The sequence below is a fragment of the Carassius gibelio genome, chromosome A18 (genome assembly GCF_023724105.1).
Source record: "Carassius gibelio isolate Cgi1373 ecotype wild population from Czech Republic chromosome A18, carGib1.2-hapl.c, whole genome shotgun sequence".
NCBI lineage: Eukaryota > Metazoa > Chordata > Actinopteri > Cypriniformes > Cyprinidae > Carassius > Carassius gibelio.
Window position 1 is genome coordinate 2,108,285 of NC_068388.1, and position 16,349 is coordinate 2,124,633.

The following is a 16,349-nucleotide window of genomic DNA, read 5'->3' on the forward strand; positions in this document are numbered from 1 at the left end:
TACATTAAATAATAAAAAAATGCAGTGTGCATCTGATGTAAAACAATATAAATATTCACAATTAAATGCTGAATCTCCCACCGATGTGCAGTTGTTAAATTAGTATGATTTAAAAAAAAATAATCTCCATGAAGACATCATAATGTCTACATAATGAAATGCAGTGGTTTTCTCTCATCTCTCTGCAAACTGAGTTGGCCTTTTTATATATAAAAAAAAAAATACATATATTTTTAATAACCATCTATAGCCTCCTTTCTAAACCGAAACATACCTAAAACTTTAGCATTATTCCTTTGCTGCCTTGCAGACGCTGGCATTTATTTCTCGTGTCACTTATGTTAGTAAATAGACTGGGCGGGGCTGTCCTCGCTTTGATGACAAAATCAATTCTCCTGGAGGAGATTTTTGATTGACAGCTGTGTGGCTCTTTCCTGATGTCCCATCCCGCCTGTCATCCCGCCTCTCCATGCTCATAACTCACATTAATGAATGAGTGACTTTTTGACAACAGACAGCAGCCAATGACAAGCCAGCGTGCGTCTGCGGCTCCAGGACAGATGCATGATGGATTATGAATGAATGCAAAATGTATAAACATAATTATACATATATACTAATATAATATTAAGTTTGGTTATATAGCAAGTGGTTTTGTAAATGTTATACTTCCTAAGAAACTGATTGTTTGAAAACTGATGTACATTTGTTAAATTAGGAACAATCATAAATAATGTGCACTTTTTTTTAAAAATGTATAAACAAATATAGTACGGGTAAGGTGACTAGTTCCTTATGCATTAACCTGTAAATTGTTTACACATCAAATGAAGCATGATTTTGTGTTTGCATCAGTGAGTCTCCTCTTCATTTCAGAAGAACCTCGTGAGCGAGTGAGAGATGTGAAGAGAAACTCACAGCGAATACTCTGGAGGAATCCCTTTAAAGGCAGGCAGGTCTCGCACGTACTCGTTGTGGAACCATTTGACTTTGAAGTGCAAGTTCATGTACTCCGTGCTCTTGCATAGACGATGCTTGTCGTGTTCTGCAAATGAAGGGAGGAGAAAAATGAAAGAGTCATGAGTCAACAGTGAGTCATGCACAGGAACGTACTGAGCTCTATACAATCACCAGCATGCACAATCATAAACTAAAAATAAAACTGAAAGACAATACAAATATAAATATTAGACAAACTATGTGAAAATGAGAATTGTTGCCTTGGCAATTAACGGAAATAATTTAAGGTAAAGCATTAAAATTATTAACCAAAAATAAACTAAAAGTAAAACTGAAATAAAAAATAAATTTAGTAAGTATATAAATAAATACTAGAATACAAAAATGAAAACTAATATTAATTATATATAAACAAAATATAATTAATTTTTTTATTATAATCGTAAACCAAGTATATAATAGTATAGTATATAAAATGAATAAGTTAAAGGGAATCTTTAGGGTGTATTTTTTTAATTTTCCATTTAAAATTAAGAATTTAACAGATTATTAAATCAATTTAAATTTACTTGAGAAGCAAAATGATATACTATAAGAAGTTTTATTTATTTATTATTTTTTAATGAAGTAAAGCTATGATTATAACAAGAACAAATCTGGCAATAGGGTCAGAAAAATCACTTTAATTAAAAGGGAAACAAGATTGAATTCCTCATTAACAGATATTTGAATATATATATTTATTTCAGACTTCATGTCTTTTCTTCATAGTAAATGTATCTTGATGCAAGGCTGTTTAGATATTTGCTCTGGAAGACAAAATACTGTGGAAGATATTCATTTATTTTCCTCCTGTGCATGACTTTTTTTAAGACTTCTTGCACCTATTTAAGACATTTTAAGGCCTTAATTTGTGAAATGGTGAAATAAGACATTTTTAAGACCAGCGGGAAACGTGAAATACTATATTAAAACAGCAGAACACCGTAGGAAAGGAAAAATCACAAAAGTGATGGCTTTAATATCTCTCAAATCTTTACAATTAGATTAAATGAAGAGCAAATAGTGTCCAATTGTTTTACATGTGCACAGATGAATTGTTCACAATAAGATCACGTATTAAGTCAATTTTGATTACACGTGGACCTGAGCTGTATAAAAACATCCCCTGAGCATAAAACGTTCTCCTGGGAGCTTAAAGAACAAGAGTGAGAGAGAAGAAGTGATCAGTGCTGTTTTGTAAGTGCACACATCCACAGCGAGTCGAGCTCAACCTGGACTTGATGACTATGTTTGTGATATAGACTCTGGCTGGCCACATAATAAAGGTCAGAGAGGATTGTGGGAGACCTACAGCACACAGGAGACGAGAGTCTGACAGCCATTAGAGGAGAAACGAGGAAGTAGAGCTCAGAAATGACAGTAAGTAAGTTTACTCAACTCCTGCAGTTGTCAAGGACAGGGAATAAGATGGAGCAAGCGTGAGGACAGATGTCAACATATACAGTATGCACCATAACCTCTCGCTCCCTATGTACAGTAACTGTGAGGACAAATCAGCTCTGACTGACACCGAGGACTCGACTTCATCACAAAACCCCAGCAGCCACACAGCAGTAATCAAGTGGTAGAACCATAACCATATATGGAATACTGTGCTTGATCGTGATTGGCCCATTGTAACATTGTCGAAAATATTTGCATAACAATTGTAAACTGACACTGTGATCTACTTCTTCTCTTATAAAGATTGGATCAAAAATCTGAAAAAATGTGAAATATTATTATAATTTAAAATAACTGTTTTCTATGTGATTATATAGTAAACTGTAATTTATTTATGTGATGCAAAGGTTAAATTTCAGCATCATTTCTCCAGTCTTCAGTGTCACATGATCTTCAGAAATCATTCTAATTTGATTTTCTGCTTAAGAAACATTTCTGATTATAATCTCTGTTAAAAAAGAGTATTATTACTACTACATTTACTTTCTTATTATGCAATTATTTTTTATTTTAAAGCTTAGATATATTTTTGGAAAAAAGTAATTGTTCCGTTTTTTTTAAATATATTAGTAGACAAATCTAAAGAACAGCATTTACTTATAAAATAATAAATATTTTGAAACATTAAAAACATTGTTACTGTCACTTTTGATCAATTAAAGGTGTCTTTTCTGACAAAATTATTTATTTAAAATAAATTCTGACCCAGCTTGTAATACAATGTTTAAATGTGCAATAAAAAAAGACACAAAATGTTGAAAAAAAGATATAAAATATATAAAAAAATATGTATTAATTGAGATTACATTTTAAATATTACATCAAATATTAAAACACAATAATACTGTATATATAATATATTTATGTATTTTTGTGAGTCTCCCACTCATACAATAACATCAAAATAAATCCTGACACGTCTGATTCTTACAATAATATCCACTGAGTATCCCTTGCATTTCAATTCTTTAAACAATATTCAATTATATTAAAACATTTGACTGTGCAAATCCACAAATTGAGCGATCAGGACCTTATTGAGAGCGTATTCAAATAACATAAGCGCTAACATGACACTTTATCATATAACTATGATAACTGTAAGATATGATTAAGGTTTCATGACAATAACAGGCCACCTTCTCAGATATTCACAGTGCAACAGTATTCAACCCATCAGACTGTGGCTGTCAACATCTGAATGTAAGTGGCGGTTAATAATTAACGAAGGCATTAGCTGCTCTCATTCATCACTGCACTGTGAACTTCTGATTTCAAGCCCTTCGGCTGAAGTGATACGCTCACGTTTCTGACCTGCAGACCGCTGATCTCTCCAACCCAAATCCCCCATTTACATGAGCTTTAAATAGCTTCACCTGAAACACGAGCCACTGAAGTCTGAGAGCAAAGACAATGACTCAAGACTGCTTTACAAGCTCAATTGTTGCTTATGGCTTGAAAAATATGCAGCATTTATATCACAGCAGAATTACTATAACTACAGGATTCCACACAAAGCTGATCTTTAGAGATAATTCAGCTGCTGCTATTTTAGTTTTTTTACATGATATTAAAAGACGAATCACACATACATCACACCAGTCAGTTTTTTCTCTAAAATGGCTCTAAAATGCATGTTTTTAGAGAAAAATAAAATTAACTAAACAATTCCATAAAATCCTGACAGATCCCATCATGCTTTTCTTTAACTACAACTAAATATTAAAATGTTTTTATTAATTTAAATAAAGCTGAACTAAAATATAAATGTAAACTTAGACTTTGTATAAAAGTTGCATAGACTTAACCATTAAGCACATTTAAAAATGTAAAATAATAATAACAATAAAATAAATAAAATAAAAATAAATACACAAAATATTTTTTCTGAAATAAAGTGTGGTGTAGGGAATATTATTATTATCATTTATTTTATTTAAAAAATTAAATCTAAATAATAATAAAAAGAAAACTATTGAAAACATTTTTTATTATCAAAATTAATCTGAAATAAGTTTGAAATTAAAAAAAATACAAACTAAAGTTAGAAATGGTACTTTAATGATTAATTAGCTGAAATAAATTGAAGCTATAGAATAAGTTAAAGCACAAATGAACTGGAAATTATTTATTATGAACAAATTGAAGAAAAACAGAATCTAAAATAAACACATTAATAAAAACCTAAAAAGGTAATCAAATATAAATTAAAAACTATAACTTGAATACTCTCTTTCACAATCAAAGATGTCAAATTATGAAGTGAAATGTGATGAGGATTAATCTACATTACGTCCTGCTGAATATTTCATTCTGAAAGTTATGGAAGTTATTATTGAATGTTGAACACTAAGACTTCTGACTGAAGGAGTCTTGACTTGTTCATGCAGCTCTGTTTCCATAATGCTTCATGTTTTCCAAAACCTCATAATGAACGACATTAATAACACCTGCTCATGAAGCATGTCTGCATGCATTTTTAAAATGAATGACTAACTCTTCTAGCAGCTCATTGTTTCTGCAAAAGTTAATTCCTGAGTGCTGAATCTTGTTAATATTGTGTGGATGTGCTGCACGCTGATGATAATTGCGTGCAAGAAGAGCCTGAGGGATATCAGATACAGTCACAGTGACTCTCCAGGATAAAATATAACACCTCATCAGCAGAAACGCCTCTCACTTTAACATCAAAGCATTCATAATCCATAGTGTCCTGATAAACACCTGCTGCTGCTAAATCCAGCCGTCTGTCATTTAAAGCTATTCTGCATTTAGTACGGAGAAAGAAGCTGTGAAAATGCATTTCTTTCTTTGTTAGCTGAAAGAGAAATAGCTATAGGGAGGGTCTCCTGAAACCTGCCAAGAACAGGTCTAGATCATGTTTCACTCCAAAACAATAAAACCATGAAAAAACATATTGCATAAAGAAAATAAAGCCTGCTTTTAAGACCTTTGGCAGTTTGATATTAGTTTCATTAGTTTCTTAAAACAAAATTCAATGCAAAGAGAGAGAGAGAATTCAATAAAATCCTGATTAAAATATATATATATTTGTATAAATAATAATATTTAGAAATATTCAGAAATAATATTTATTTTCATGATTGCATATATTATTAAATGTAACTTATTTGTACATTATGGTTGCATTTGTAGTATTTTAATTGATGCAGTTTTTCAGTATATTTATTATAATGCAATCATTTTGTGGGAACTGCAGTGATTAAGCATGAGAAATCACAATAATGGGAAAAATCTAAAAGAAAAACTCTAGAAATATTCTATTTATTATTTATATTTATTTTAAAATAAAACATTATTTATTTAAAATATATTAATTATTTTTACTTCATGTTTTTTTTTTTTGTCTGTGATTTCATTTATGCATTTTTTTTTATATATTTTATGCAACAAAGATTTTTTAATTGCATTAAAAAAATCAGCATGTGAAAAATTATAATTATGAGAAATTTCAAAGAGTAAAAATTTCAGCTCCACTACAGTAATGATAATTTGCAATAAATAAGCTTGATTGTCATATAAATAATATCAGAATGCAAAAAAAAAAAGAAAAAAAAAAGAATTTATGATGATTATCTGCATAAATTAATCAGCTTTGCATCACAGGAATAAATTACATTTTAAAAAATATTTTTTTTTTATTGTAATCAAATTTCACAATATTACAGTTTTTCTGCATTCTTGATAAATACTGTATATTTGATGAATCGTTCCAAACTATTTACAAGCATGCCTTTATTGACTTTAAGCAGAATATAGTAACTTCCACTGGGTGTTTGAGAGAGATTCACCACATTAGGGTCAGTCCTCTACATCCTGGTCTTTCTTTCTATGACAGTCTCTCGGTGTGGTGTGAAGAGGTGGATGTCCAGGAGAGGGATGTGATGCGCTCTGACAGCTCTGCTTTAATCACTGCTCCTGGAGGCTAACAGTGGCAGCGCGACACATGAGGAAATGTGAACGCCAGGCTGCCCAGTCAGCTGTCCACCCACACCTCCACCGGCCCGCTGTCCACCTCCACCCCTGAGACGAGCCCTTATTAAGCCCAGAGCTCCAGCAGCACGGGACACTCGCATCAAACACATACAAACTGGACTGGAAACAGCTACACAGGCTCCCTAAGCTCCTTACTTTCTAACTACAGATAAAGTCAATTATCAGCCTGACCTATTCATTTAGTGATTACAATCTGATGATAATCATGTTTTATAAAATATTAGATAGTTTTACTTTGTTTTGATCATATGTTTGTTAGTGCTCACACCTTCACATGTGTCATTCCTATTGTAATAACGTATTATGACTTAGTAAATGTACAAACACAGTATATAAAAAATGGGGGAAAATTATATAAAAAATTAGTAGGTGAGTCCAAACACCAGTAGTAAATATATTATAATGTTGTATTATAATTATTATTATTAAAATACATGAATAAAATTATGTAAATATAAAAAGTACAAATTAAAATAAAACAATATAAATACAATCATTATTATTATTTACATTATGAATAAAATAATAACAAAATATTAAAGGTACAATTAAAAATTTTTACAATTATAAATACAGTTATTATTAATAATTATTAATAATAATAATAATAATAAAACAAAGTATATTAAAAATGTAACTTTATAAATAAAATTATTATTATTATTATTTACATAATGAATAAAATAATAAAACATAATAAACATACAATTGAAATTTGTAAAACAAAACAAATACATTAATTCATTTTAAAATAAATTGAATAATAATTATTGTTTAATTTATTTAATTATTAATTATTTAATAAATCAATGTATTTCTACTACTACTATTAGCAGTAAAAGTATTATAGTAAGTTACAAACTCTTAGTAAACACAAAAAAATAACAGATGCATAAAAATATGTAAACATAAACGTAGTTTAAATAGCTGAATAATATACTGAACAAAAGACTAAACTATATCACATTGAATCACCACACTGTTCTTGTGGTCAAATTCTAACAGCCCTCAAAAACAAGTGCTGTCTGTGTGCTCTGGAGCAGAAGGCATTGTGGGTAAACACTGGGCTGCTCTCAGGAGGAACAGCTGCTCAGACGAACCATCGCAGACCTTTCAATGATCCACCAGTCCTAATAAAACCCCATGCAATAAATGCAAACATGAACGCCTCTCTCTTATTCTGGTAATGGTTATCAATTATGAATACATTAAGACGTGTCATCTATTCATGATGGTAGGCACAATTACTCAAGTGAAATGAAAAGTACAGCAATAATAAGAAGTGATAATGAAATACTATAGTGAAAAGTGTTTTGCCAGAGCTCATCAGCAGCTTTCAGGTCTCTCCTGAAGAACGGTGCACACACAAACCTCAAAGCAGCTTTACAGAAAATCATGATGTTAATGTTTAAAATATCGAAATATTAATATTTAGACGAATATATCCAGGCTTTATAGTGACATTCGGCAGATTAGAGCTGGATAATAATACACATAATAATCATATTGATCAACAATACAAGCAATCAAGCAGTTGAGGTTTGCTATAGAGTATCAGAATCCGAATATGTATAAAATAATAATTATAATGTTTATATGTATATTTATATAATACTAACAAAATAATAAAACAATATATAAAATTATTATATATATATATATATATATATATATATATAACATATATATAACAGGTATATCTAAACACCACCACCAGCATCACCTATAATAATAATAATAATAATAATAATAATAATAATAATAATAATAATAATAATAATAATAATAAATATATTTATGATTTTAAGTTTTTCATTTAATAATGACAGTATAGTTATTATTATTAAAAGTAGTAGTAGTGTTAATAATACATATATAAGTCCAGAATTAATATTAAAAATCAAAAACAAAATACATAAATACATTTACTTCTGTAATTACTGTTACTGTTAGTAAACATATATGAAAAAAAAAAAAATGATACATACGTCTGTGTGTGTATATATATATATATATATATATATATATATATATATATATATATATATATATATATATATATATATATATATATATATATATATAATAATAAAAAGGTGTTATTGTTATAATAATAATAATAATAATAATAATTATTATTATTATTATTATTATTATTATTATTATTATTATTAATTGCATAATAAAAAAATAAAATAATCAGGCAGAATAAAAAAAATCTTTAATAATAGCTTTTTTACTTCCACACTATTTCGCTATATCTTTTCTTTTTCTCTCGTTTTTGCTGAATAATTCCTCTGAAAACTTCTTTCAAACTCCAAGATAAGAGGTGAATGAACAATATTACAGACAAACAGCGCATGATTCATGAATGAATCCTCATATGGCCATCTGTAATACATCTACAGTGGACGCTGAAGAGCTCTGAAGGATCTTGTGTCCTGCGCTTCATCGTTTCAGTTCAGCGGCTCATAAAGACGAAGCCGCAGTTTTGATTAAGACTTTCTCTGGGAGGAATGTATTGATTACTGAGGAGACGTGCTGATATTAAACAGCAAATGCAATCTCTGCTTGTATTCCACACTTCCATTCCAGTCTTAATGCAATTATCTCATAGGTGGATTCATGTCATGTGATTCATTTCTACTTATTGCAGGTTTGGATTCAATTTCAGACTGGATGTATAGCGTGCTAAACTGCTGTCCTTATATTAGAGTTTATTTTCAAATCATTAGTAAGCACCAGAGACTCAATCCCAACACTGTTCATGCTTCTCTTTTCCATGCACTGACAATAAAGCGAGCTCAAAAGAAATAAATAAACAAAAACTTTTTTGGGGTTGGCTATGAATTTCATTTCACTCTGGAGTGTTTGTGAATCTGAGAATACCGGCTGTTCTGAGTAACTGAGTTGTGCAACCCGAGAGGTTTGCTAGATCAAGAAAATCAACCATCAACCAAAGAAATCATCCCATCTCTGCTACCCTCTTCTGAAGAGTAAAAGCTACTTTTCTGCTGCTGGAGGAACATTAATCCCTGAGGAACTGCAAACAAGTAGAAACTAAATACATTTTCCTTAACAGACTCTTTTAGGGACTCTACTGTCTCCTCAACTCCCCTTAAACCTATAAACTCACTCATATAGAGATCTAGTGCACTACATATAAGTAAATATAAATATAAATTATAAATATATATATATATATATATATATATATATATATAGAGAGAGAGAGAGAGAGAGAGAGAGAGAGAGAGAGAGAGAGAGAGAGAGAGAGAGAGAGAGAGATGATCCATGCTGCACAAAAAAATTCTAATAAAAATAAAAATAAAAACACATTGATAGTGATATTTGATACAAAAAGCAAAATAAAATAAAATAAAAATAATAATAAAAAAACTAAAGAATTGCAAAATAGCAAAATAAAATAATTAATAAGTGTTATGTGCTAAATGTGATAATAAATATAAATAAAACACATTGAGAGTGATATGTGCTCAGTATGACCTTTACAAAAAGCTAAATAAAATAAAACAAAACAAATAAAAACACAGAAGACCTTTACAAAAAAGCAAAATAAAATAAAATACAATAAAACAAATAAAAACACAGAAGAACTTAAAAAAAGCAAAATAAAATAAAATAAAATAAAAAATAATAAAATAAAATAACATAGAATAAAAAAAAAATGAACATGGGGTTGAACATAACATTTGCAAAATAAAATAAAATAAAGATAATAAAACAATGACGTGACAAAAAAGAAAAAAAATAATATAAAATAAACACTCTGACAATAATTTGCTGCACAATAACATGAAAAACTATACCGAAACTAGGAGGACTCATTCCTGTTTTCTTCACTTAGTAACTACCCATAACACCCTAGCAACCAAATGTCAATCTGTTAAAAAGCGTTCAAAACACCAAAGCACCACATAGCAAGCCTTTGCAGTAAGGTTGTGCGATTAATCGAAATCGTAGTTAAATCATGATTTTCCGCGGCCCTCCTGCAGTATGCTATCCGAACCAATCAGAATGCAGCGCTCCTAAATTGAGCGCGTGAACAGAACAGACTGGGCTTATGCCAGGTTCACACACTCTGTCTGTAGTGCGTATTTTTTTCAAGCCCATGTTAACGGATCAGAGCGTTTACAGCACGTCTGGTTTTGTGACAGAGCAAAGGAAATCTGCGTGCGAGCTGAGAGATTTGAGCTCGCGCATTATTTTAATGTGCTTTCGCGTTACAATAACATGCTCTCGCTATTTTTTATTTATTTATGTCTAGACATTTTGTTCGACATCTTCACTTTTACATCTGTTCTAGACGTTACAATTTTTTGATAAAGCTCTCATTTGTTTTGTTTTTTTGGAAATGTGTTTCAAATTTATACTGAATGCATTTATGACTGTAAAGCTTGTCTGTGTGTGTCAAAATCGTGATTAAAATCGAAATCGCAAAATTTATCTAAAAATCGTGATAGTTTTTTTTTTTGTCAATATCGCACAGCAATACTTTGCAGCACTAAGCATCACAGTGGTGCAAACACCACAAAAAACAGACAGAAAGTCAAGTCAATATTCATATTTTCCAGAGGACTCATAAATGTTTTCTTATTTTCAAAAGCCACAGGAGAAAATGTGGTCATGAACTGTTCCTGTACAAAAACACAAACACAAAGCCCGGACAGATACAGGGTCTCTGTGGAGAACCACAGCCTCGTTCTCAGAGGAAAGAGTCACGACTCCATTGAGATTTCATTGAGATTAACAGTCAATCGATACAAGCAAACACCGGAAAAGATTAATGCGTGTTCGCCAGGTCCGGCTCGATTGAAAGAAAGTCTTACAGAGTGTAAAGGTTGCTAAAAATTAAGATTTACACCGGGCTGATATGAGCCACCTGCCAAACACTGACTGAGCTCTTCATTAATAGATTTGAACATTTTAATGTAGATGCTTCCAAATATCAAAGCATTTTTGCCGTGTATTATCCCACCTGCAAGTTCACACTCAGGCCGAGCTGACAGACTGCCGCTCCGTTGGCAGATTTTATGGGGACGGGAGATCATGGAACGAAAATAGAGAAAGCGCAGAATAAAACTGAGACACAAGCTGTCATGGCCACAGCCATCCTCTCCCAAACCTGACACAAAACCTCAAGTTCAGTGGCGACAAAAAGTATGGAGAAGTGCATCTGAAAATTCAAGTTTACTGAAAATGTCCACACCCTAAAGCCATCCAAGATTAGGATGAGTTTGTTTCTTCATCAGATTTGGAGAAACGTAACATTGCATCAGTGGATGCTCTCCAGTGAATGGGTGCCGTCAGAATGAGAGTCCAAACAGCTGATTAAAACATCACAATAATCCACAAGTAATCCACACCACTCCAGATTAAATCACTCAATTAAAATCTGGTGAGATGAAAAGCTCTCATTCTGACGGCACCCATTCACTGCAGAGGATCCGTTGGTGAGCAAGTAATGCAATGTTACATTTCTCCAAGTCTGTTACCAAGAAGCAATTTATATACATCACGAGTGTGAGTAAATCTTCAGCAAATTTTAATTCTCATTTTCATTTTACTATTCCTTTTCCTTCTATTACACAAAAAGCATTTGAATGTCCCTGCATTAGGTAATAAAGCATCAAAGAAAGTGTAATTTATTGTAAAGAAAAGTTACATAAACACACACAAAAATAAGTATGCACACTGTAAAAAAAAAAAAAAAAAAAAAAATATATATATATATATATATATATTTTTTTTTTTTTTATCATTTCCATGTTTCTATTTAAAATTTTCTGGTTTAATTCAGTGTGTTTCTTGCCATTTATTTATTTATTTTTAATTAATGGTGAAATTTAACAGAAATTTATGAGCAAAATAATTTCTACACCAAATGTTTTAAGTATGGTTGATTTTAGACAACGAGCAAAAAAATGAGGACAAGATACCGAAGCTAATTCAATAACACAGAGCTGCTTTATAGTTAAAACTGATGATCTTTGCAACATTAATATTGTTAATACATCTGAATTGAGCTGAATAATGACACTATTGTTTTCTGCTTTACAGATGAAACTAAAGTCTGAACGAACAGCGTTATAGTCCTGTGTAGCTGCTTCGAATCTGTATTGTATAAAGTGCTATATAAATCAGCATGATTCGACATCCAGAGTGTTCAAACACTTTCTTGGACCCGCTGTGTGTTTCTATCACCCTCCATAGTTCACTGATCTCAGTTTCTGTCCATACCTGCTCACTGACCTTGTACATTGGTCTGCGGCTGCTGTTTTGGATTATTCTCTCTTTCAGTGGTCCTGAACTTCTGGCTCAGACAACACACACACAAACTAGACCACCTCAGAGGACTTTAAGCTCTCAACTGTGAACAATTTCACAGCTCAATGAACAATTTTCACAACAATGGTGTCCCTCATGCCACAGAAAATAAAATTCTTCCTGGATATCACTCCCACATCGACTCGTGAAACAAGCCCACTGAGGAGGCACACGACACTTCAGATCAACGCTGTCCTGCTTCACCAAATAAAATAAATGTTTAATTAAAGGAACAGCTGACAGAAATAAAAATTATGCCATGATTTATTAATCCTGATGTCGTTTCAGAGCAGTATGATTTTTCTTTCTTCTAACACAAAAGTCAGCCAGAACCTTTACATGGCTGTTTCCCATATAACAGATTTTTGTACATAATGACCAAAATTTTGTCTTTTTCTTATGCAAATCTATTGTATGACATAAGCATTGGAATATAAAATATATATCACATATATTACTTTTATGATACTTTAATTGTGTTTTTTTTTCCGCATTCAAACTATTTTTTATTGTATGGATAAGAGCAGCATGAACAATTTGCTAAACATCTCATTTTGTGGTCCACAGAATAAAAACAAAATTGTCATCATCGGTAGAAAACACCCTTGTGAAAAAGAAGTGTGCTTAATAGTATTGAATATCCACTTAAAGTGTGCTTCAAATCTGTACTTGCAGATAATATACAGTAATATTTACGAATATACACTATTAATTGAAAGTTTTGGGTTAGTAAGATTTTTAAAAAAGAAAATAATACTTTTATTAAAAGTATTCATTTAATAAATATTAATTACTTTAATAAATTTTTATTACTAATTTATTATTATGGCAAGGATACATTAAACTGATCAAAAGGGAAAGCAAAGACATTTATAATGCTATTGATTATTTTAAAGCTGTACTTGCAAATATTAATGAAAATATACACTTTTGTTAACGTTTTCTAACACACTTAAGTAGACTTTTTGAAAAGTGCACTTTGTAATGATGTCAAATTAAAAATTTTACTTTAAAGTCTTGTTGTGGTTTAAACTTAACTGTCACTCACATTTTTGAAGATAGACTTGAATGTGCATGATACAAACTTACATTTTTATAATTCCTGACTGAAAACATTTTGTAACATGATTTTGATGTGCCATTTACATGGTAATGCAATTTCTGATTTTAAAATGGGTTTTAAAGGATGAATTTTGAGATTTTATGTTTTCAAGTGATATATAACTTCTGATGATTTCTAAAATGTGACAGAGAAAAAGGCAACGAGGAAGTTTTATTTTAAACAAAGGTCAAAACTCCTTTTGTAATGTAGATTTCTGAGGGTGCACTCTTGTCATAAATTAATCTATTACTTTTCCTACATAATTTATAACAAAAAATATTGTTAAAATATATATTTGGGAGTCTTAGACCTTTCCAACGATATATAGTTTGTCAAGATTAGATTAGATTTGATTGTAATATAGTATAGTCAACGTAGGCGTCCCGTATTTGGGATGGGGTGACAGTTAAGGGTTAAAGAATTTATTATTTTGATGTGTTAAGTAACATAATGAAACACACGTACTTGATTATAAATGCAATGCAATTTTATCATTATAGACGTGATTATAAGTATATTTAAACATATCATACACATTTCAATAGAAATGACATTAGAGTGTATTTCAGTACATCAAAGACAGTAGAAGCAATTATAAAATCATATACAAAGATTAACTTAGTGGGGTGAAAAAGCTCTCTAAAGTTCAACTAACCACATTTAATATGCATTCAAACTATAATACATTTTCAGTTTTTGTAAGTTGTAAATAAAACAAAAATCATTACATTTTACAATAAAGTGCTATTTCATAATGACAACATTTCACATTTAATTCAATATGTAGCTTGATGTTTCTTTGTAAATAATAGTGAAATTCACTTAGAAGTTCTGTGTGAAAAGCGTTTCTATACCAATTTTTTCTCAGTGTATATCTTTCGCATAAAGGACTCTTTTAAAAGAATGCTAAAGTACACGTCTTTTAAAGTACAAGTAAACCGTTGTTGAATAAACATAGATCATGCACACACAAATCTCCCTGCACATGCATATACTGTGAAGTCTTTCAGTCTGCAATTAGCAATGCATTAGCTTGTCCAGCCCTGCATTTAACAAATCTCTCGTCCAATAACATTGACCACCTTCTTCTTCCAGCCGACTGGCCTCAGGGCACCAAATAGACAGTACATCAAAGTCTCTATTAGGCGAGAAACACACACACACACACACACACACACACACACACAAACATATCTGGTGACAAACAACTTTTACGCTCCTAAGTGCTTCTGGGTTGGAGTGTCTAGATGAACTGGGTGCCCTGAGCCACCATGAATAAACAGGTCAGAGAGAGTTAGTTTTTTCCATTTGGAGGAAGTGACCCCTGGAGGATGATGGGCCAGCTTTTCAACTCTACTCGACTTCATTATGTCCTTTTAGCATCCGGAGAGACACACACACGACTCTAAATGTTAGCTAAGGACACGGCTGATACTGTAGGGAAGGGAGGTTTTACACAAGTAAATGATTTGGATGCCAAGAGGGGTTTGACAAAATACAACCGTAATGAGAGTAAATGCAAACTTGATTGCTTTTATTTTGTTTACTGAAAGACATAAAATTTCTAAATTAAATTTACGGGACTTGGGAAAACAGTTTGGATGACTGTAAACTGTAAGGCAGCTTTTAATTGGCCAATTAGGCTTCCACTCAAGTTTGAGTCAAGACATTGTTACAAATATTTAAACTCAGCAGGAGTTTTCAGATATTAAAACTGATAAATGTACACAAACGTTTGGGTTCTGTAAGATTGTTTCAAATGAAATTAATATTGAACTGTATTATTTATAATTTTTATTGCTAATGCTAAAACAGATTTATATTGCACGTAAATGGTGTTTTTTTTAACTTTATATTTATTAAAGAATCCCGAAATAATTTGTCATTAATTCCACTAAAATATGAACTATTTTCAACATTGCTAATAATCAGCATATATTAGAATGATTTCTGAAGGATCATGTGGCACTGAAGACTGGAGTTAAAAAATTGAAATCATATTAATGTTTCACAATATTACTGTATTTTTCAGCAAATAAATGGAGCCTTACTGAGCATAAAAGTCTTCTTTCAAAAACATAAAAAACTTACCAACTACATTTTTTTTACTCAAAAATTACTAGTACATTTCACAAAGAATTATAAATAAACAGCGAGTAACATTAAATTGCATGTGACATTTTGAAGTAGAAAGAATGAAACCGTATTGTCTTGTAAAATATAAAATATTTACCATCCCAGTTTAATGTCCAGTGTTAATTATAAATATAAAACTTCAGTATATTGAAGAGTGCAAACACTGCTGGGTGGAGTGGTGAAAATAAGGTAATAATGACACGAGCATGCCCATAAAATCTGTGCTGAAATTAATTTGCATTAATTGCACACGTTTGTCCTACATTTGATCATATTTTGC

At 31.0% G+C, this 16,349-nt stretch overlaps 1 protein-coding gene across 2 annotated transcripts in view; it reads right to left on the reverse strand.

Annotated features, from left to right (window-relative positions):
• The window catches only part of LOC127934750 (protein unc-13 homolog C-like), a 130,011-nt gene that overhangs the window by 36,848 nt on the left and 76,814 nt on the right, over positions 1–16,349 (reverse strand). For both annotated transcript variants that reach the window (XM_052532322.1, XM_052532323.1), the window contains exon 19: positions 919–1,045. In XM_052532322.1, coding sequence (XP_052388282.1) covers positions 919–1,045 — 127 coding nt within the window. The remainder of the gene's footprint in view (positions 1–918; positions 1,046–16,349) is intronic.